We start from the raw sequence: 19,244 nt of genomic DNA on the forward strand, positions 1-19,244 counted from the left end.
ACAGTACGGTATAGCTGTCTTTATCGCAATTGTTGTGAACAGCATAAGTATTCTCAGCATCCTGTCCGCAAATTGCTACAAACTTCTTTGGCACGAGTATAAACCCAGATTCGTCAAAATTGAAAATTCTTCTCGGGTGATCAAAAGTAGTTAAGTCGATGCTGTCTCCCTGAAGGGTATTTTCAATTTCCAGAAACCAGTGACGGATTTTGTTCCTCCGTAAGGAATGCACCAGCTTTGGAGAGTCTCGTAGTGCGCTTCTTCTTGAACTCCGGGTGCCTTTCCAAAAAACGTCGGGTCCAATTTCTGCCTAATTATTACAAGAATGGAAGAAATGGTTAACTTCTAGAAATTGATTGAAGAAAACTAAATCTTACATGGAAAAGTTTTAGGAATGTTTCGCGTTTTCCGTATCTTCTCTGCATAATCGATGACTGCATGAAGAACGTATGTAGCACTCAATGGAAATCCAGCCTTTGACATGTACAGAATCCATGCTTTGATCCGCGATTCTTCTTCCGCCGTTTAAACCGTGCCCGGACCAGGTTTCTGGCTCTTCGGAGGAGTTCGAAGGTACCGCTGAAGGGTCGAAAAAGGAACCTGATATTTCTTAGCTGATCTTCGCACTTTTCCGGTCCTTTTCGCATCATCGATAGCTCGCTCCAAATCCTCTTGAGAATATTGTTTTCGGGGAGATTTTTGCTTGCAGTCACTAGAATTATGCATATTCCTGATTAACAATCTCTATGATAGTCATGAGTGAACATGACCCATTATTGTGGGAAATTTGGTTGTGCATGGCACAATCATGGGTCATTTTTATTTTCGCTCGAATTTCCCCATAACTCGAAGAAAACACATGTTTTTCATTTGGAGAATGTAAATAATACCTTTTTCGTGGAGCTGGAACCATTTTTCGGGCAAAAATCAGTATAAAGGGTGTGTCACATCAAATTGCATCACGGAAAAAACGCTGTAGAAATTTAATTTTTAGGAATTATATCTTCAGCTTTCGCTTATAATCAGATAAGAGTGTATAGATCACGTTGGCCATGCTTCACTGTCAATTTTTCGCAAATTTGGAAAAATGTCGTCGAATGAAAAAGAGCGTCGTGAATTAATCATGTGCACTCATTTCGAGAATCCGGAGTTGTCACATCGGGACATCGGTAAGATGCGGGGAATCGTCCAATCCACGGTCAGCAGAGTACTAAAACGATACTTCGAGAACCTAACCATCGACCGGAAGGTGAAGAACGGCAAAAATGGATGCTCCGTCAGTGAAAAAGATCACAAGCGCGTAGTTAAGCAGTTTAGACGTGATCCGAGAAGTTCGGTCCGGGATGTCGCCAATAAGCTGAATTTGTCAAGTTCATTCGTCCAGCGGACCAAGCAGCGGGAGGGCCTGCGTACATACAAGGTTCAGAAGGCTCCTAACCGCGACGAAAGGCAAAACATGGTGGGGAAGACGCGAGCCCGGAAGCTGTACACCGAAATGCTGACGAAGCCGCATTGCCTGTTAATGGACGACGAAACCTACGTCAAAGCGGACTTTCGTCAGCTGCCGGGCCTGCTGTTCTTCTCCGCAGAGGACAAATTCAGCGTTCCGGAGGAGATTCGCAAGCAGAAACTATCCAAGTTTGCCAAAAAGTATATGGTGTGGCAAGCGATCTGCTCTTGCGGAAAGCGGAGCGCCCCCTTCGTGATGACCGGCACGTTAAACGGGCAGGTTTACCTTAAGGAGTGCCTACAGAAGCGCTTACTACCACTATTGAAGCAGCACGAGGGGCCGACCATCTTCTGGCCGGATCTCGCTTCGTGCCACTATTCAAAGGACGTGTTGGAGTGGTACGAAGCCAACGGGGTCACCTTCGTGCCAAAGGAAATGAACCCGCCCAACGCGCCGGAGCTTCGCCCAATAGAGAAATATTGGGCGATTATGAAGCAGGCCCTCCGGAAGAACCCAAAAGTTGTCAAATCGGAGGCGGACTTCAAGAGAAAATGGATTTCTGTTAAAAAAAAAACTACAACCTGACATTGTACAGAACCTTATGGACGGGGTAAAGAGGAAGGTGCGAGCATACGGGCTTGGGCTCGAAGTATGAATAAAAAGAAAATGCCAAAAGTTGTTTAATAGTTTTTAGTTTACTGTCTAAAATTTTCAAAAGAATCGGTCTACTGGGCGAATTTCTACAGCGTTTTTTCCGTGATGCAATTTGATGTGATACACCCTTTAATTACAGCTAGGAAGGCTTACGAATAAACGACTCGCACTTTAAGATGTTTACAACAAGAGCGATAGTTTAACAGGTGAAAACACAGCTCAGAAGAAAAGGCTCAGAACATGTTCTTACGCAAGTTCCAGCATGTAAGTGACTTGTCAAGTGTTACACAACTAGTATATCTAAAAATATAAAATATTATTTTTTTCTTATAAATAATAATAAAACGGGAACAAACTGTTAAAGTAGACTTAGTTAAAGTGACTAACAATTGTGACTGACCCATGATTGTGGAGGGAAGATCATGGATTGAAAGCATCGCAAAGACATGTTTTCTAATCTGAAGATTTTATGTTTATCTAGTTCATGAATCTATATGAAAATTGGACACGCGAAAATAAAAAAAAATATATAAAATTGAAAATATATAGCTTTGCTTTTAGTTTTGAACTCAAAATTGAGTATACATTAACATAATAAGCCACGCGTTACATGCATTTGCACGTAAATAAATAACAATATCATTATATCTTTTAGTTTTTTTACAAGCGTTCTCGATGTATTTATCCATTCCGTCCAGCGGAATTTGCTTTCTACCTCTATTCAATTCAGTTCAGTTTACTCGCAAACAGTTCGTTCGCAAACAGTTCACTCTCAATCAGTTCGTTCGCAAACCATTCGCTCGCTATCAGTTCGTGTAGCGAACTATCGTTCTTTAAAAAGTACGACCGTTCGATCACTCTTCTTGGCGAACTAGTTCTTTCGTACCGTTCGCGAACTGTTTACCCATCTCTAATATATTTAGATAGTGGGTATAGAAGAGCGTCAGTTCACCTGAAAATCCATTTCCACTTTCGAGCAAAGATCAATTTCGATAGCGCAAACATCGAATAGGTCAACGACGCTTATGACGATGCAATTTAAAAATGTATGTTTCGAAAATTTTCCGATTTTTCTCACCATACCATTGATCTACGTGCAGAGACGAACACAACAAAATAAAGACGGTTCAAATCGGATGATTCCTTCCTCGGGTTAGCGGGCTTAGCAACACATTTGGTGATCCATTTTTATTTATATAGATGACAATTCAAATAACGACTGAGACGCATTCAAAATCATTGAAAAAGTAATATATAGATTTTAATGTAGAATCGCGTGTTGATTCCATTTTTTTTTGTTACTTTTCTCAATTGGTTACGCTTTCACAAAGTATTCAAATTTCATAAATTTTCAAAAAATCCACATCTCCATTGAGGTGAGTTTATCACGGCACCACTGTACGTAAACTTTGTTAGATGTACATCAATTTTTGAGTTTTAAATTTTTTTCAACCGTGCATTTAGAATGTTATTATCCTTAATAGTTTATTAGTTTTCCAACGTTTTCCAAAATGATTTTTTTTTTCAAAAAATTCTATGCCATTTCTATGCCAAATAACACGGCTTGAATACATTCTTAGTGGCAAGTTATAGAATACGCGTGACCTCAGTGCAAGGCGGATAAAATTTTTTTGACGAGAAATTCCCCCGACCAGAACGGGAATCGAACCCGAACCCCCGGCATGTTAAGTGTGACGCTAACCACTCAGCCACGGGTATGTGCATCACATTACATAACATATCCAAAATTCAGAGAGGCGATTTTTTTTCTTTAGTTATGATTTTCCAAAACTAACCGATGGTTAGAAATATCATTTTCCCGTTTTTTCCAAAAATGACTTTCAAAAATTCATAACTTTTGAACTACTGGGCCGATTCAGATGATGATATTCTAATTTCTCTAAAAAAATAATCTGCGTAAAAATTGGATTCTAGTCGCATAGATGTAGTCCAGTCGCATAGGAATATTGAACAAAAACTGTAAACATCTTAACTTTGAAAATTCATGACTCAAAATCTAAAACAACACCTCTCTGATATCCAGATTTGTATGTGAAAAAACATCAGCTTTCAAGAAAAGATATTAAAAAATATGGCACCCTTGGTACCGAAACCATGTGAGCTATGAAAAGCAATTACAATCAATGAATTCGAAAACAAATTCCGATTTTTTTCCGAGCGTAATATTTTTCTCAAACAAGACTAGCTCATGGGATTCAATTTGATATGTCGATCATCTGAATCGCTGCAAGAATCCAAAATGTTTGAATTTTTAGGAAAAAAAGAGTTTCCGGATCACCCTAAAATGGAAATGGTCACCCTAACGAAAAAATAAAAAATACGGGTCCAATATTTTGCGATAAGGAACAAAACTACCAAACTGTATCACAAACATGTCGAGTTAGAAAACCAAAGCAAAAATTATAGTGAATGGTGTCTATGACCGCATTTTTAACGTAGCGCTACGAAATTATTCAAATGTCGATCGTGTATGATGTGCTGAAACGTTTCTGTGAACGTGAAAATGTTGTTCGGAAGGATCAGAGGACGCGTCGTAGTAGAACTTGCGATCGGGAGCTGTGGTTGAATGATTAATTAACCTTCCTATACTCGCGCATAGGTCTGACAGACCGTGAATGAATGAGGTGGCTGAATTAAACGACTATTAAAACTGAACGCAGTTAAAGAAAAAAAATGGAGTTTTTTCATTCAATTACATTTTGTTCTTTGAATAAATACCAATAACGCCTAAAAATACACAATAACAATATTGCAGACATGTGCACAGTCTATGAGTACACGAGATACGATTTTTCACGCGAGTAGAGGTGTGTTAAGGCATGAACTAAAGGGCGAACACGAAATTATTGCGACACCGAAAATGTCATGCCAATTTTCTTGTAATGTTTATTAAATTTTAGAGCAGTTTTATACATATATTTACTTCAAAAATCAAAAGAAAAGTTAATCGATGAAGCCTTGAGTGTAAAATTGAACGCATTTTCGCTTAATTCCCTCCATCAAAGTCTTTACAGTGTCATCCGGTACCAGTTTCTTAGTTTTTTTTCCATTTTCTTAACATGTTCTTCTCGTCTTTGACTGTCTTCTTGCCCAGTACTGCTCCACCGGGCGCAGCTCCGGACAGTTTGGCGGGTGCATGTCCTTTGGAACAAAATGGACAGAATTGGCCTCATACCACTCCAGGACACTTTTAGAATAGTGGTATATGCCAAATCTGACCAAAATAGCGGAGCTTCGTCGTGCTGCTGCAAGAACGGCAAAAGGCGCTTCTCGAGGCACTCAGATTTGTAGATCTCGCCATTTACTGTGCCCTTTGTCACGAAAGGCTCACTCCTTAGTCCGCAAGAGCAGATGGCCTGCCAAACGAGATATTTGGAGGCGAACTTCGACATTTTCTTCTTCTTAAATTTGTCGTCCACATCGAACTTGCTCTTGCCGGTGAAAAACTCCAACCCCGGAATTTGCTAAAAATCGGCTTTCATATACGTTTCGTCGTCCATCACACAGCAGCCATATTTTGTCAGCATCTTCTCGTAGAGCTTCCGTGCCCGAGTTTTAGCCGTCGATTGTTGCCGCTCATCGCGGTTTGGGAAGTTCTGTACCTTGTATGTATGTAGTCCAGCTCTCTTCTTTGCATTCTGGACGTATCTCTGCGACATGCCGATCTTTTTAGCCAAATCACGGCTTGAGACTTTGGGATTTGCTTGAATCATCCGCTTCACCTTTCCCTCCGTCTTTTAGTTCTCCGGTCCCGGTTTTCTTCCAGCTCCTTTGCCGTGGTCCAACGTCAACCGCTCCTGGAACCGCTTCAACACTCTGGAGACGGTTGAATGGTGAATGTTCAATATTTTTCCCAACTGCCGGTGCGACAGGTCAGGAAATTCCAGGTGTTTGAAAAGAATTTGTTCTCTCGACTCGCGTTGGTTCACCTCCTTTTTCGTTGAATCGAAAAACACGTTTTTACCCAATGGTAAAAAAGTTATGCCCTGTTGAATGTGTCGCAATAATTTCGTGTTCGCCCTTTACGACATCGCCAAAACACGCAACTTTATCCAGAATACCATTCAGAGAATCTATGCGAGAAGGTATTCTATCATAATTTTCGTGTCTGCAGGCCATCAAACATGACCCTGAAGCAAAATCTGGTGGTCAAAAGACTCTCAAAAGACGTTGTACAACAAGGATTTGACGAAGTACGGGGATGCATGTTGACAGTTGGCGAAACATACGTTAAGATGGATTTTGGACAGCTCTCAGGCCTGAAATTCCCAGTTCCATTTGGCTGATAATTTTTTCAGGAAATTCTTGATTTGACAAGGGATTTGCAGCCGTGGACAGAAAACCAAGGTTTTCGTCAAAAACAAGACAATGGGCTCGAAAATGTATAGGGAAGACTACCTGTAAAAATGCCTTCTTCTATTTATTAGGGCTCACAAAGTTCCTGTGAAGTTTTGGCCAGTTTTGCCACAACAGTTGAGAGGTGCTCAAGTGGTACAGGTGCAATGTGTTCGATTTCATCCAAAATGTCCTCAATCCTCCCAATTGCCATCGATTCCGCCCTATCGAACGACATTGGGCAGTTGCCAAGCGGAAATGAAAAGAGCGTGGAATAAAATGCCGCTGAGTTTGACCAACAGAGAGTCCCAACATTGATGGAGGGTATCCGAAGAAAAAATCAAAACTGAAAAGACGCATAATTCGGTGTCAGCCTCCAAAGACCGACGCGGGGCTGAGCATAGTAATTGAGGGGCTCAAAATGCGAGGGGTGTAAGTGACTTGATCGATTTCTCTTCGTCAACTTTTTATTTAACTCAACTACAAAAACGTTCCAATTTACGTTTGCTATAGAATAGATAGATGAGGTTCTGACCTATCTTCCACATTGTCAAATACAGCTGGGAATATATTTGCAGCTAAGTTATGACCAAAAGAGAGAGAGTCGATGTAGAGAAATCGATCAAATCACTTACACCCCTTTCATTCTAAGCCCCTCAATTAAGATCCACATTATTACTTGTGTGTTCAATGGCGTTCGGATTGGTTTTTTATTATTAGAAAAATATATTTGTAAAAATCTTTATTTACAAAACCCTTTTTTTTCACTGGCTGCGTAAAATGGCACGTTCGATTATTGCAATATAACATTACGGATTATTTGGCTTCAGCAGCACTTTGTATGGCGATTAAAACTATTATGTTATTCTTATCTTTATGACACTATTTAATAGGTAGAAATATGAAACGTAGCGTTTGTAAATTGGTGTATGTTGTTACTCATTTGTTCTTCGTTCTGTATCGTAGTGTAAGTTTGATCCATCTCTTCTCTAAAAGGAGTTATGGAAGCGGTACAGCGTACACCCGACCGGGTACTGCTAATCGATCTGGACACCCGTTTCGGTCGGTTTCGACACTATCTTAGAGGTTATGTTCATCAGTGGTCCAATCAGCTCGATTGGCAGAGGGAACACGATGGTGGAGTTCTTCTCGCCCGCAATGCTGCTCAAGGTTTGCAGATAGCGCAGCTGGAGAGCCGCTGGACTCTCGCACATGATATCAGACGCTTCCTTCAGAGCACGCGAAGACTTCATCTCACCTTCCGCGGCAATCACCTTGGCGCGCGCTTCACGGGTTGCTTCCGCTTCGGCGGCCATCGAACGCTGCAGCGAGTCCGGTAGGGAGACGTCCTTTCTGAAGTTTTGGATGAGAATGATAATTGGGTCCTATCACAACAGTTGTATACTCACATTTCAACGCGTTCCACCTGTACACCCCACGGATCGGTGGCCTCATCGAGAGTAACTTGCATCGAGTGGGAGATAGCTTCTCGCTCCGTCAGCAGCTCGGATAAATTTCGCGTTCCGAGCACATTTCGCAGTGTCGTCGCGGCTAGAAGGCGGGTTGAGTGGCTGTAGTTGGCCACCTGGACGACTGCGTTCAATGGGTCACGAATACGGTAGTAAACAACCGCGTCAACGGAAACCGTTACGGAATCACGCGTAAGAACTTCCTGAGGCGGCACGTCAAACGAGACAGTACGAAGATCCACCTTACAGTAGTTATCGATGCATGGAAGAACGAAAAACACACCGGGTCCTCGAGCACCGCCGGATCTGGAGGGAGAAAATAGTCGGGATAGGCTTTGGAGTGATGATTTTCAATTTTACTAACCTCAATCGACCAAGTCTGAAAATGACGGCTCGTTCATACTCCTGGACTACTTTGAAGCACAGGAAGATCGAAATGGGCAGCGTCAGGAACATGAAAATGGTCGAACAGACCGTTGCGAGGACTTCGACACATCCTATCGAATCGGCTTCGGCTGCAATAAAGATAATTGGATTATAATAGTTTTAAATCGTTTCGGTCATCGGTAATTTCCCCAGCTTAGTTCTAATGTTTGTACAGTGAACCACACTCTAATCAAAAGAGGTCAGAATCAAATCGATGGAAAGTTTCTCGAGGACCGAAAAGCGACGCTTTCATAAATTCTGATATCATGAATTAGGAAATTTATCAAATGGTGCGTCTTCAGAAATGGATTCCAGGATTCGCGACGCAATAAACACCGCGCCGACTGGTCACAGTTCCAGCAGTACGTGGACACCGAAATCGACTATGACATCTGCGTGTCCCTGAGCATCCGCGGGATAATCGGAGCACGATCGTCCCGATCCGCACTTCACGGTGAAAACGAAGTGAATTGTATACAACGTTATTACGGCTGCCACCGTGTGTGTAGAATCCGGAAGAGTTCATCCGTCGTGACAACTTTGATGAACTCGGTGTTATTATGAATATCACGATACTGTCACGTCGCGGGGAAAAACAAGTATATTCGTCACTTGTGTTTTAGATGGTGAAAGCTAGTCACGCGGAATGGAGTAAGTTTAATTTCGGATTTATTTAGCTTTTTTGCGAACATTTTGAATCTTGTCTTGCTTTTTAAGAAAGAAAAGATAAAAAACAGCAATTCACCCGCTTGGTGGAATTTTTAAAACGAAATTCTGATGTATCCAGAGGACGTAAATTTGTTTTTTAGGATCCGATAAATGGGATGCAATTGAGGACTAAAAATGTAGCTCCCGTAGATCGATTGAAACATGACGAAAGGTCTAATTTCGATTGTCCTAATTGAATAGAAATTGTTTTTTTTCTATTTTATGGATTAGACTAACAGAGAGTTATAACTCCATAAAATGGCAATGGAGGCCACTGGCCCAAAACGATCAATATTATACATAATCAATCATTTATGTATAATATTGATTTGTTGATATTTTGAATATAAAATAATAACTGTAATGTTTTTCCAACATTGCAGAGCTGATTTTTGTAATTCAAACACAATTGGTGGACAATACCCGAATCAGGACGATAGTTACATTGAATAAGGACATTGATCTTTTGTTTTCACGTAATAGATATTTTCAACGGTATTATTTTGAAGACTTACTTCGAATGAAAGAATATTTAAGTTTCAAATAAGGAAAAAATAATCTATCATTGCAAAGTGTTTAAATTAATAATTTTTAAATTATTCTCTAGTTCTTTTTCCATAATTTTGATATCCGTCTAAAGAAAATCTGAATCATTTTCTGCTTTTGGCAAATTCCTTGAAACTCATCAGATGTTTCATATTAAAATTATGCCTCCGACCGACGCTACTGACCAGTTCCTGCTTAAATAATTATATCAAACCTCATGTCCCGTATATCAAATTACACGGGAATGGGAAGGATAAGAGGATTAAACTTCAGAATGTCATATGGGAGTAGCTCAGATTATACTGATCATGAGATGGATAAATTCGGGTTTATTCTGAGATATAGAAGATATCATTATTCGTCAAAATTGTAGGAAGGGTTCTTAAAAATTTTTTTCAACATTGACCTATACTAAATACTTCTCAATATTCAAACGAGTAAGATAGAGCTGAGTACAGGAGTATGCCAGATATCGATTATTAAACTGTTGATAGTCATGCTTTATCTCTAGAGTAATTTATAGAAAGAGGAAATAAAATTACATTCCCCTATGTTCAACAACTACATTATTCAAGAGCAACCAAGTATTCCTCCTCATCTTTGAACCAGCGTTTGAATCAGCAAACTAACGCACCAAGCAAATGATTCATGGGATGAGTCCGAATAGTATAGCATTGAAATCATCGAGGTATAATCGCAAACTTGTAATTCTAAAACATACGTTCAATTAAATGGAATATTATGTCATACACTGATTAATTTTACCTACATAACGTTCAAACGTCCGAAATTATGCAACTGACATGTCTCTTATGAACGGGAATGAACTCTTTCACTTCACGAAGTTTATTTTTACACGCAACTGTCCGTGACAATGATGATAGACACACAAAAAATTAAGTGAAGTGTAAGTGACGTGAAAGCGTTTGTGACAGTGATGTTCGTGATCAGGCACATTATCATTTTTTCATACGGTCGTCCCGATCCGTGAATATTTTCAGTTCCATTTTTACACCACATGGTTGTCCCGATCCGCATTTATTTCCATTTTCCTTTGTACCCATACGGTCGTCCCGAGTCGTACCCGTTTGCGCGGTCATCTCGATTCACGCTTTTACACTTTTATTCTACAGTTTCATCGTACGGTCGTCCCGATCCATACTTATTATAAAAGATTTACCTATTTTTACCTTGCTATATTTTAAAAATAGTGGAACACATCGGTGTTAATAATTTGTTCGTTTTCCTTGTGCATCTTTAGAGTAACGCTCATTACTAATATATGATACGTAATTTTGAATTTTAATGCGTTACTGCGAAATAATATGTATTGATGCAATAGATTTACAAGACATTCAAGTCAACCTGCAGTTTAACATGGAGCATTAGAAATTTTGCCAACCATGCTGTATAATTTATACTTTTTCAAACGTATCATTTACTTACTGAAAATCTTCATGCCTCCCGTTGTAGGAAAGTTCTGCTACTTGTAGTGTTTCGCTAACGGGGTAGTCTCGGGCTGACCACTCCTATAGCAATCATCAATGCCAAGATGGTGGATCTCAGGAATAAACATTTTTCAGATCATCTTCGCTCTCTCCCAGATTGCGCAAAACCTTTTTGGAAAACTGCCAAGATATTAAAAAACAAACCGCGACCCATTCCTAAAATGCGCTTGCTCAACACTTTGTGGATTCTCACAATCTTGGTCGCTTCATGGTGTCTATCGTCGAGGAGGTCGTGACCAGTGATGGCATTTTCACTGAAATGATACACCCGCGCGCTGGTTTCATGTGAGAATACAGTCATCACTCACCAAAGAGAAGCTATGCGCTTTTTCCTATCACCGGCGAATATATAAAGAGCCAGTGTCCGCTAATTGGGAGACCAGAGACGAATGAACTGAAAAAGTTTAAAGTCTCTATAATACAATACCTTACCTTACCTTCATTGGGAGAAATCTTAGTACGAGTGAGTCACACTCTCTTTACTCTTGGGAGTCGAGTGCGCCAGAATCTGTGTCCACCACTGAAGCGCGCTGATCCGCGCTCTGCCACACTGAAGAGTACACTGAAGAGCAGTGATGTCCATATCCTCTGTGTAGCGAAGAGAAACTCAAATTCACCCACCCACTCCGTCATCCTCAATCAGAGCGCTCCTCTTTGGTCTATAATCACCATAGTTCTAACTATGTGCGAGTGCAAGATGATGGAAGATCAGTTTTTTTTTCACGCAACACTCGGTCGCGCTAGAGTGTGGAAAGAGAACGCACAAACTCTCTACAGTGAAGAGGATAAATTCACTGGAGAGTACACTCTAATGAGCTCTTACCTGTGCACTCTGGCGGATGCGCTCTAGTAAAATAACAAAAGTGGCTTTCAATTAACTTAACGCTGCGGTTCACTGAAAACAGTGAACCGAGGTGCGTGTCAATTATATGTCGAATGAGATTGCAGGCCTCAGTGTACTCCTCAGTGTGGCAGAGTGCGGATCAGCGCGCCTCAGTGCTGGATACAGGTTTTCGCACACTCGAATTCCCAAGAGTAAAGAGAGTGTGACTCACTCGCACCAAGATTTCTCCCAACTAGCGCACACTTTCTCGTTATATATTCCCCGGTGGAAGGGAAAAGCGCATGGTTTCTCTTTGGTGAGTGATGACTGTATCCTCAGTTTAGGCATGAAATTCGCGCGCGGGCGTATCATTTCAGTGAAAATGCCATCACTGCTGAAGAGTAAACTGAAGAATGCAATCTCATTCGACATATAATTCACACCCACACATTCACACATTCACATTTTCACACAGCGCTAAGTTAATTGAAAGTCACTTCTGTTCTTTTACCTGTGCACATCCGACAGAGCGCACAGGTAGAAATAAATAAATAAAGTGTCCTCTCTAATGCAGTGGTTTTCAACTTTTTTTGCTCGATTTCCCCCTTTGTGGACATTAATCCCAGTGCCTCACCCATATCAATATATGTAGCATATCAGTAAAGTAATTTAAGAATACAAACGGATTTCAGGTTATATTCGCAACAAATTTGGGTTTATGCTTGTATCTGATTACAGAAAAAGGTATATATAGTTTGGCAAGTCAGTATGGCACCTTCGTCTGAACGATTTCTGCCAAAATCTAAATTCTTGATAACGTTATCGAAAAACACGCTATCTCCACTATATCCACTCTGTCACGGTGTTTTGTTCCCATCAGCACCATTGTAGGAAATCCAGATTCACATAAATTCTACGCAAAAGACAACAACACTCGTAACGCTTATTTCGCATATCAGGATAAGAATCGGTCATTTGTAGATCGATGAGTGTGTTCTGAAATTGATAGGCATTTCAAACCATGTCCAAATTTGTTCCTTGATATGAGGAAAATATGTTTCAAGTTTAACTTGTTTAACAATTTTTTTGTCTTCTTTACTGTTTTGTCGTCTATTCCATCATCATTCACTGACGAAAGTCTTTCAAACAATGCGAAGTTGTTCAATTGAACATTATATATCAGATTTGGAAATGTTTGCCGAGGATCGCAAATTTTAGCGTATCCAATAAAGTTTTTGTGGCAATTTTTGCCAATCAGTGTCGTCTTCAAAACGTAGTAAATGTGTAATATTCCCTTGCACAATACCCCTCTTTTAATGACCGAATTCCCCACTAGAGAGGAATCCCCACCGGTTGAAAATCACTGTTCTAATGAATTTATACGCCCTATTTCCACACTCTAGCACGACCGAGTGTTGGGTGAAAAAAAACTGATCTTTCTTCATCTTGCACTCGCACATATCTAGAACTTTGTTTATTCTAGACCAAAGAGGACATCACTGGTAGTGATTAGTATCTATGTACCCCCATCGTTCTCCCCGAGGAATCGAAAATAACTGCGATTCGTAACACAAAACATGAAAGCCGCCGGGTTCGACGGAACGCTGCTTCGCGCACTTGGTCTCCAATTTCATAATGGGCCTGATTCTCGAATACACTACGAATACACTTCACGGTGGAAACGGTATGAAACGCATTCGCGATGACAACAGTACAGTGTCGACATCTGGATGCGAGATTAGTTTCCCACTAAATTTATCATTATAAAATCAAATTATCTTCAGATTAAATTTTTGTATGAGATTATTATACCACATGAAGTAAAAAAAGTTTTCCACTCACATTGAATACCAGTTTGATACGAAGAAGTTAATTTTCATTAATGATTTTTTATTTGAAAAGTGCTCATTCTGCCTGAAAACTCATCATTATCTTCGACACTTCACTAACTCGTAAAACGTAGTTCAATGGCGTGCCGTTCATTTCGTTTCCACTGTGAAGTGTATTCGAGAATCAGGGCCAATGATTCATAATGAGTAATTTCGCTACACAAGACTGGTAAAGACCCCTAGCGTCCTCTCTCCACCAACTTGTGCTAGTCAAGAACATGGTATTGTTGGAGGTCGAAATGGCATTCGGCAATGTCTGGCACAATGGTCTTGTGATCGAGCTTCCAGAATTTCCTTGTCAAGTTCATCGGGAACTATCCCTCGGATAGGACTTTCAGATACGTTTAACGTCATCGCGGGAGTATAGCAGGATAGCCTCCTAAGCCCTATTCCGTTTAACATCTTTACATCAGATGTTCCTCCCCTACCTGGTGATGGCGTGTTGTTTATGTTCGCTGATGACACCGCCATCACCTACAAGGTTCGAGTGATACGTCCGCTAACCATAAAATTGTAGAAAGGCCGAAATGTTCCGTCTGACCAATTCAAATCATGGAAGATTTGCTTCAACGCGGCGAAAACACAAAACACACTATTACCGCACTTGGTGAAAGTCTTCCTCAGCAGCACTCCCATTAATCGAGTCGAGTGAAACCGTCTGCCCTGGTTTCACCCTGAACGGGAATTTAAACTTCGTTTCCCATGTGAGCAAAACATTCCCGAAGTGTTCCAAGCTGATCAAGTCGCTATACCCGATCATCAAGCGAAATCCTATCTGGCGCAGAACAATAAAGGGGCTGTCCACATACCACGTGGACAGAAAAAGTAGGATTCCAGACACCCCCCTCCCCCTCCGTGGACAAGCGTGGACATTGCTTATACCCCTGCCCCCTTTGTCCACGTGGACATTCCTAACTTTTTTTAGAGAAAAAATCGACAATTGTTTCTATTTTCTGTTTTGGTTTTTTTTTTCTGAAAAACCAGAACGTTATAGGGTTGTATCCGAACCATGACCACACAGTTGACGTAGGATTACGTTACGATATTTGTAGTATGTTGATTTTCAATATCTTCGAACAAGATGAGATTTATCATGGAATAATTACGGGTCGAGATTGTGTTGCTTGTTATGTTTTAGGGATATGACTTGCGTTACATTAGGGAGGAATGAGGTCCAATATCCATATTTTTCGGCATTGTGGAATTTATGTATAATGCCATAGTAGCGATTTATTCTCTATTCTTTCATTTCTGCTACATTACCCGGTAAGTTATTTGTATCACTCTCCAGTTTCTTGCGAGTTCCATTTATGCTATCTACAATGAGCTTCTGTGCGTGAAAAAATAATGCTATAACTGTTCCTGCATCTCAGAATTGTTCAGTCATTTCGTTATGGAAGTGATCTGTGAATTGCTCTAATCTTGTTTGTGTGAAGCTTCCGTTTCACCAGCACCCAAGATCAAAAAAGTAGCAAACAAACTCAACTCCTGATCAAATTTTCTTATAACTGACGCTAGTCGAATGTCTATAAATGCTACAGCAAGTGCATTTGACAGTTTCGACCAAGCTACATCAACGCACATTCTCTGTAAGGTTCTCAATTTCCCAACAGCATTGCTGGTTCGAAAAGTCCCGATGATATAGTTGCAATAGTAATATTCTCATCATGCTGTTCAAGTTATAACCGAGTTGCCGCTCGAACTCAAAGTCGGTCAATAGTGTTCAATTTCGGATCCCATTTACTTCGCTGATCCGTAGATTCATCACCCCATTAACCCATTAGTGCCCAGCGTATGAAATTTAATACGCAAAAATGTCCGTTTTTGAAAAACTGTTTTTGATGAAAGTGTTAAGCGCATTTTAAATGATATTACATGACAATTTAAGAGTGTTTTTTGTGTCAGTGTAATTTTTGTTGTTTTGATGTGTATTGAAGCTGGCAAAGTTCGAGTTTCCCGCAAAAGTCGCAAAGTAAACATAACCTACACTTGGGCAGTAATGGGTTAAAATTATTTTGATATTGCGAAATATTTTCGGAATTACTCGACTTAAACACAGATCGTTTGAGCAACAATGGTACACCCTCGCTTTTGCAGAACACAAAACAAGGCTGGGTAGTGTCTATTGGCTACAAGGAACCTTGTCAAATTATTACTCTAGCAGTAGTTTTGCGATTGTAATAAGTTGAACTACCAATGATCTTCCTGTACAACTACTTGGAAAATATTGAGTTCGCTGGTAAGCTCGTGCCGATTTTAAGGAAAAACTTTAAATTATAATTAAAACTGGTTTGTTCCACGATCTTTCGTCAAAAAACTGTCATTGTGTTTTTTATACTATGAGCACGGCGAGCACGGCACGGTTTCAGCACATCCCTGTCAAACTCCAAAACTGCTTGCCAGGTTGTCGAAGATACATGAGGTCTGACGCAACTCTGGTGCAACACGACGCCCATCGTATTGATTGGTACTGAATGGATCTCTGCCATCAATTCGTCCAGTTGCGTGCTGTATTTAGTGAAATTTATAGACTGTTTGTTTGTTTGTAGCCCATAACATAGAACTTCTTTTCAATACCACCAGATATACAGCATGACTTTCTGCGAGTGAGGACCGGCTTTGGGAATAGATAACGGTTTATGTCGATTATCCAAAGATTTTTTCATTCTAAATTGTTGTTAATTATCAGGCTTTTCATCGCCCATCAAACGGAGTTTTTAACCCTTCTAGAACGAATCGCAGACAAAGATGTGATCAATAGAGTTTATTTTGGTCAAGTAATGTGGAACCCAAATGCTCTAGCAGTTTGTGTAAGCTTGCTTCACCAGATGCTCAGGGACGGTATGTTTTGATATCTGTGTGAATCTGTTATTTCATTGGTTATGTGCCGAGTATTATTCTTGATAGATTCCTCGATTTGTTTGTCATCAATGGCGGCACGAACTTTCCGGGCTATTCCATAGAAGAGTATTTCACAATTTACCAAATTTCAATAAATAGCAATATAGAGCATCGCTGTTAGAAACCCTTCTTCAGAGATACGACCCGACACCTCAAATAGATTTTTTTTTGTTCGTCTTCCATTTTCGCAAAACCTTGAAAGTTCTCAAGAGATAGAAACGAAGTGGTTTTTTTTATCATGAACGGAAAAATGAATCAAAACCCGCATTTTAGAAAAGAATGTTGACCATTTTCAATACTACAATACTAACAGCCTGTGGTGTTATCTTAATTCTGGCGGAATAAATTATCAGTTCGATCTAAGCTACCGAGAGAGAAGCATCGTTCCACTGTAGCTCGTCAGATCATAGTCGATTTCTATTAATTTTCACGCGTAGCAGGAGAATTTAAAAAGAAGTCACGAGGGAGGTCGTTGGACAATGACGGAGGATTCAGATGGCGGAGGGCCATCCTGGACCTTTGGATCTAGGTTCAGTAGTTTGGACGTGGATCAACAGGAATTGGATAGCACACAAACGCTTACAAAAGGAAACAATAGAGGAAACAAAGGAAACAAAAGGACAGCTGTTCGAGCAACACACCAGGAATATCAATTTACTAAACAACAAAAAGTGGACACAATAGCTGTTCACAATGGACCACGTTATCTGATTTTAAAACGTACGGACGAAGGAAAGACAATGGCTACTGTTTCCCCGTTTTTCATCAGAAAGGCAATGGACAGTATCACATCCAATATCACGATAGGAAGAACGAAGGATGGAGGACTGCTACTGAAAACCATAAACAGACAGCAAGCAGTAAAGCTCTTGAAACAGACTCAAATTGGAACAATAACCATCGCAATAATGGAACATCCTACAATGAACACAACCCGTGGAACCATCTTCTGTCCAGATCTGAATATGCATAAAGACGAGGAAATCACAGAGGAGTTGAAACACGCACATGTTATCAATGTAAAACGAATCAAGCGGCGGAACGGTGCAAAGCTGGAAGACTCAGGAGCATTCATCCTTACCTTCAACTTGGGAACCCTCCCAAATTCTATTGATGTAGGTTTTCATCTGTGCAGGGTTCGACAGTACATCCCACCCCCACTGCGGTGCATGAAATGCCTAAAATTTGGTCATAAGAAAGATGTTTGCAAAGGAAATCAGACTTGTGCCAACTGCGCGAATTTATACCATGACAAAACTGAATGCCAGCAAGAGAGAAGATGTGTTGTCTGCCGTGGAGGACACCACACCTTATCTAAAGACTGCCCAGTGTACACCGATGAACTCGAAATTCAACGTATGAAGACCACCGAAAAGATCACCTATCGTGAAGCCAGACAAAAGAGAAGACTACAAGCACCGGACCCTAACCCACCACGACTGAGACAGTTGTTCTCTAGTCACTTCAATACATCTGAAGGCGAGCCCAAGAAAGTGAACACTACTAGAGACAATAATACAGGAAAAACCAACGAGAACTCACAAAATGTTCAACAAATACAACCATGCGTAACAGGTAAAACAATGGAAAGAGAAACTCAAATGAATACTACAATGACCACTAACCAAGTCGAAGAGAACTCAACGACTAATACTAACAGCAACGAGATGAAAAACCCCACAGCTAATGCAGATAATCTCCACCAGTCCAATGAAAGTCCAATGAATAATTCGCAAATCAGTTCGATAACAGATGATATTACTAACCCAACTAACAATAGCCATAAGCTTCAGAAGAACACAGATGAATCCAATACTACAAACGCAACGACAGAAACTAGAAATCTCCATACCTTGTCACAAGCAATCTCACAGTCGATCTTCGTTGATGATATTGAAACAGATGATATTCAGTTATAAACAATCATATCTCTTGGCATACTTTATACATATATTCATTATGGATAATTGCATATTACAATGGAATATTAATGGATTTTATAATAATTATAACGAGTTAAAGACGATCATGAATGATTTCAACCCATTCGCTATTTGCATCCAAGAGAGTCATTTCAACCATACAAGGAAACCCACGCTTAAAAACTATTCAATTTACTATAAACTAGACCATTTCCATACACGAGCATCAGGAGGAGTTGCTATATGTGTAAAAAATGGATTTCATGCGGAAGAATTAAATTTAACACAAATCTTCAAGTTGTAGCAGTCAAAATGTTCAATCCACTTGAATTTACACTTGTGTCACTATATTTACCTCCCGACCAACAGATCCAAAGAGCAGACATAGATGACCTTTTTCATCAACTTACTACTCCGTTTCTGGTTTGCACCGATTGCAACGCCCATAATATTTTATGGGGAAGCTGTCAGAATAATTCACGTGGGAAAATACTCGAATTAATAATAAATGACTGGAACTTGAATATTTTCAACGATGGTTCACCTACTCACTTCAGTGTTGGAAACAATAGCTATTCTGCCATTGATATCT

General features: G+C 40.2%; 1 protein-coding gene across 5 annotated transcripts in view; it reads right to left on the reverse strand.

The window, feature by feature from the left end:
• Window positions 1-7,185: 7,185 nt before the first annotated feature.
• LOC129775465 (band 7 protein AGAP004871-like) overlaps window positions 7,186-19,244 on the reverse strand; it is a 108,287-nt gene continuing 96,228 nt past the window's right edge. For all 5 annotated transcript variants that reach the window (XM_055780243.1, XM_055780247.1, XM_055780244.1 and 2 more), the window contains 3 exons: window positions 8,294-8,444; window positions 7,870-8,235; window positions 7,186-7,813 (listed from right to left, as the gene is read on the reverse strand). In XM_055780243.1, coding sequence (XP_055636218.1) covers window positions 7,498-7,813; window positions 7,870-8,235; window positions 8,294-8,444 — 833 coding nt within the window. In that variant the 3' untranslated portion in view covers window positions 7,186-7,497. The remainder of the gene's footprint in view (window positions 7,814-7,869; window positions 8,236-8,293; window positions 8,445-19,244) is intronic.

The sequence above is a fragment of the Toxorhynchites rutilus genome, chromosome 3, assembly GCF_029784135.1.
Source record: "Toxorhynchites rutilus septentrionalis strain SRP chromosome 3, ASM2978413v1, whole genome shotgun sequence".
Taxonomy (NCBI): domain Eukaryota; kingdom Metazoa; phylum Arthropoda; class Insecta; order Diptera; family Culicidae; genus Toxorhynchites; species Toxorhynchites rutilus.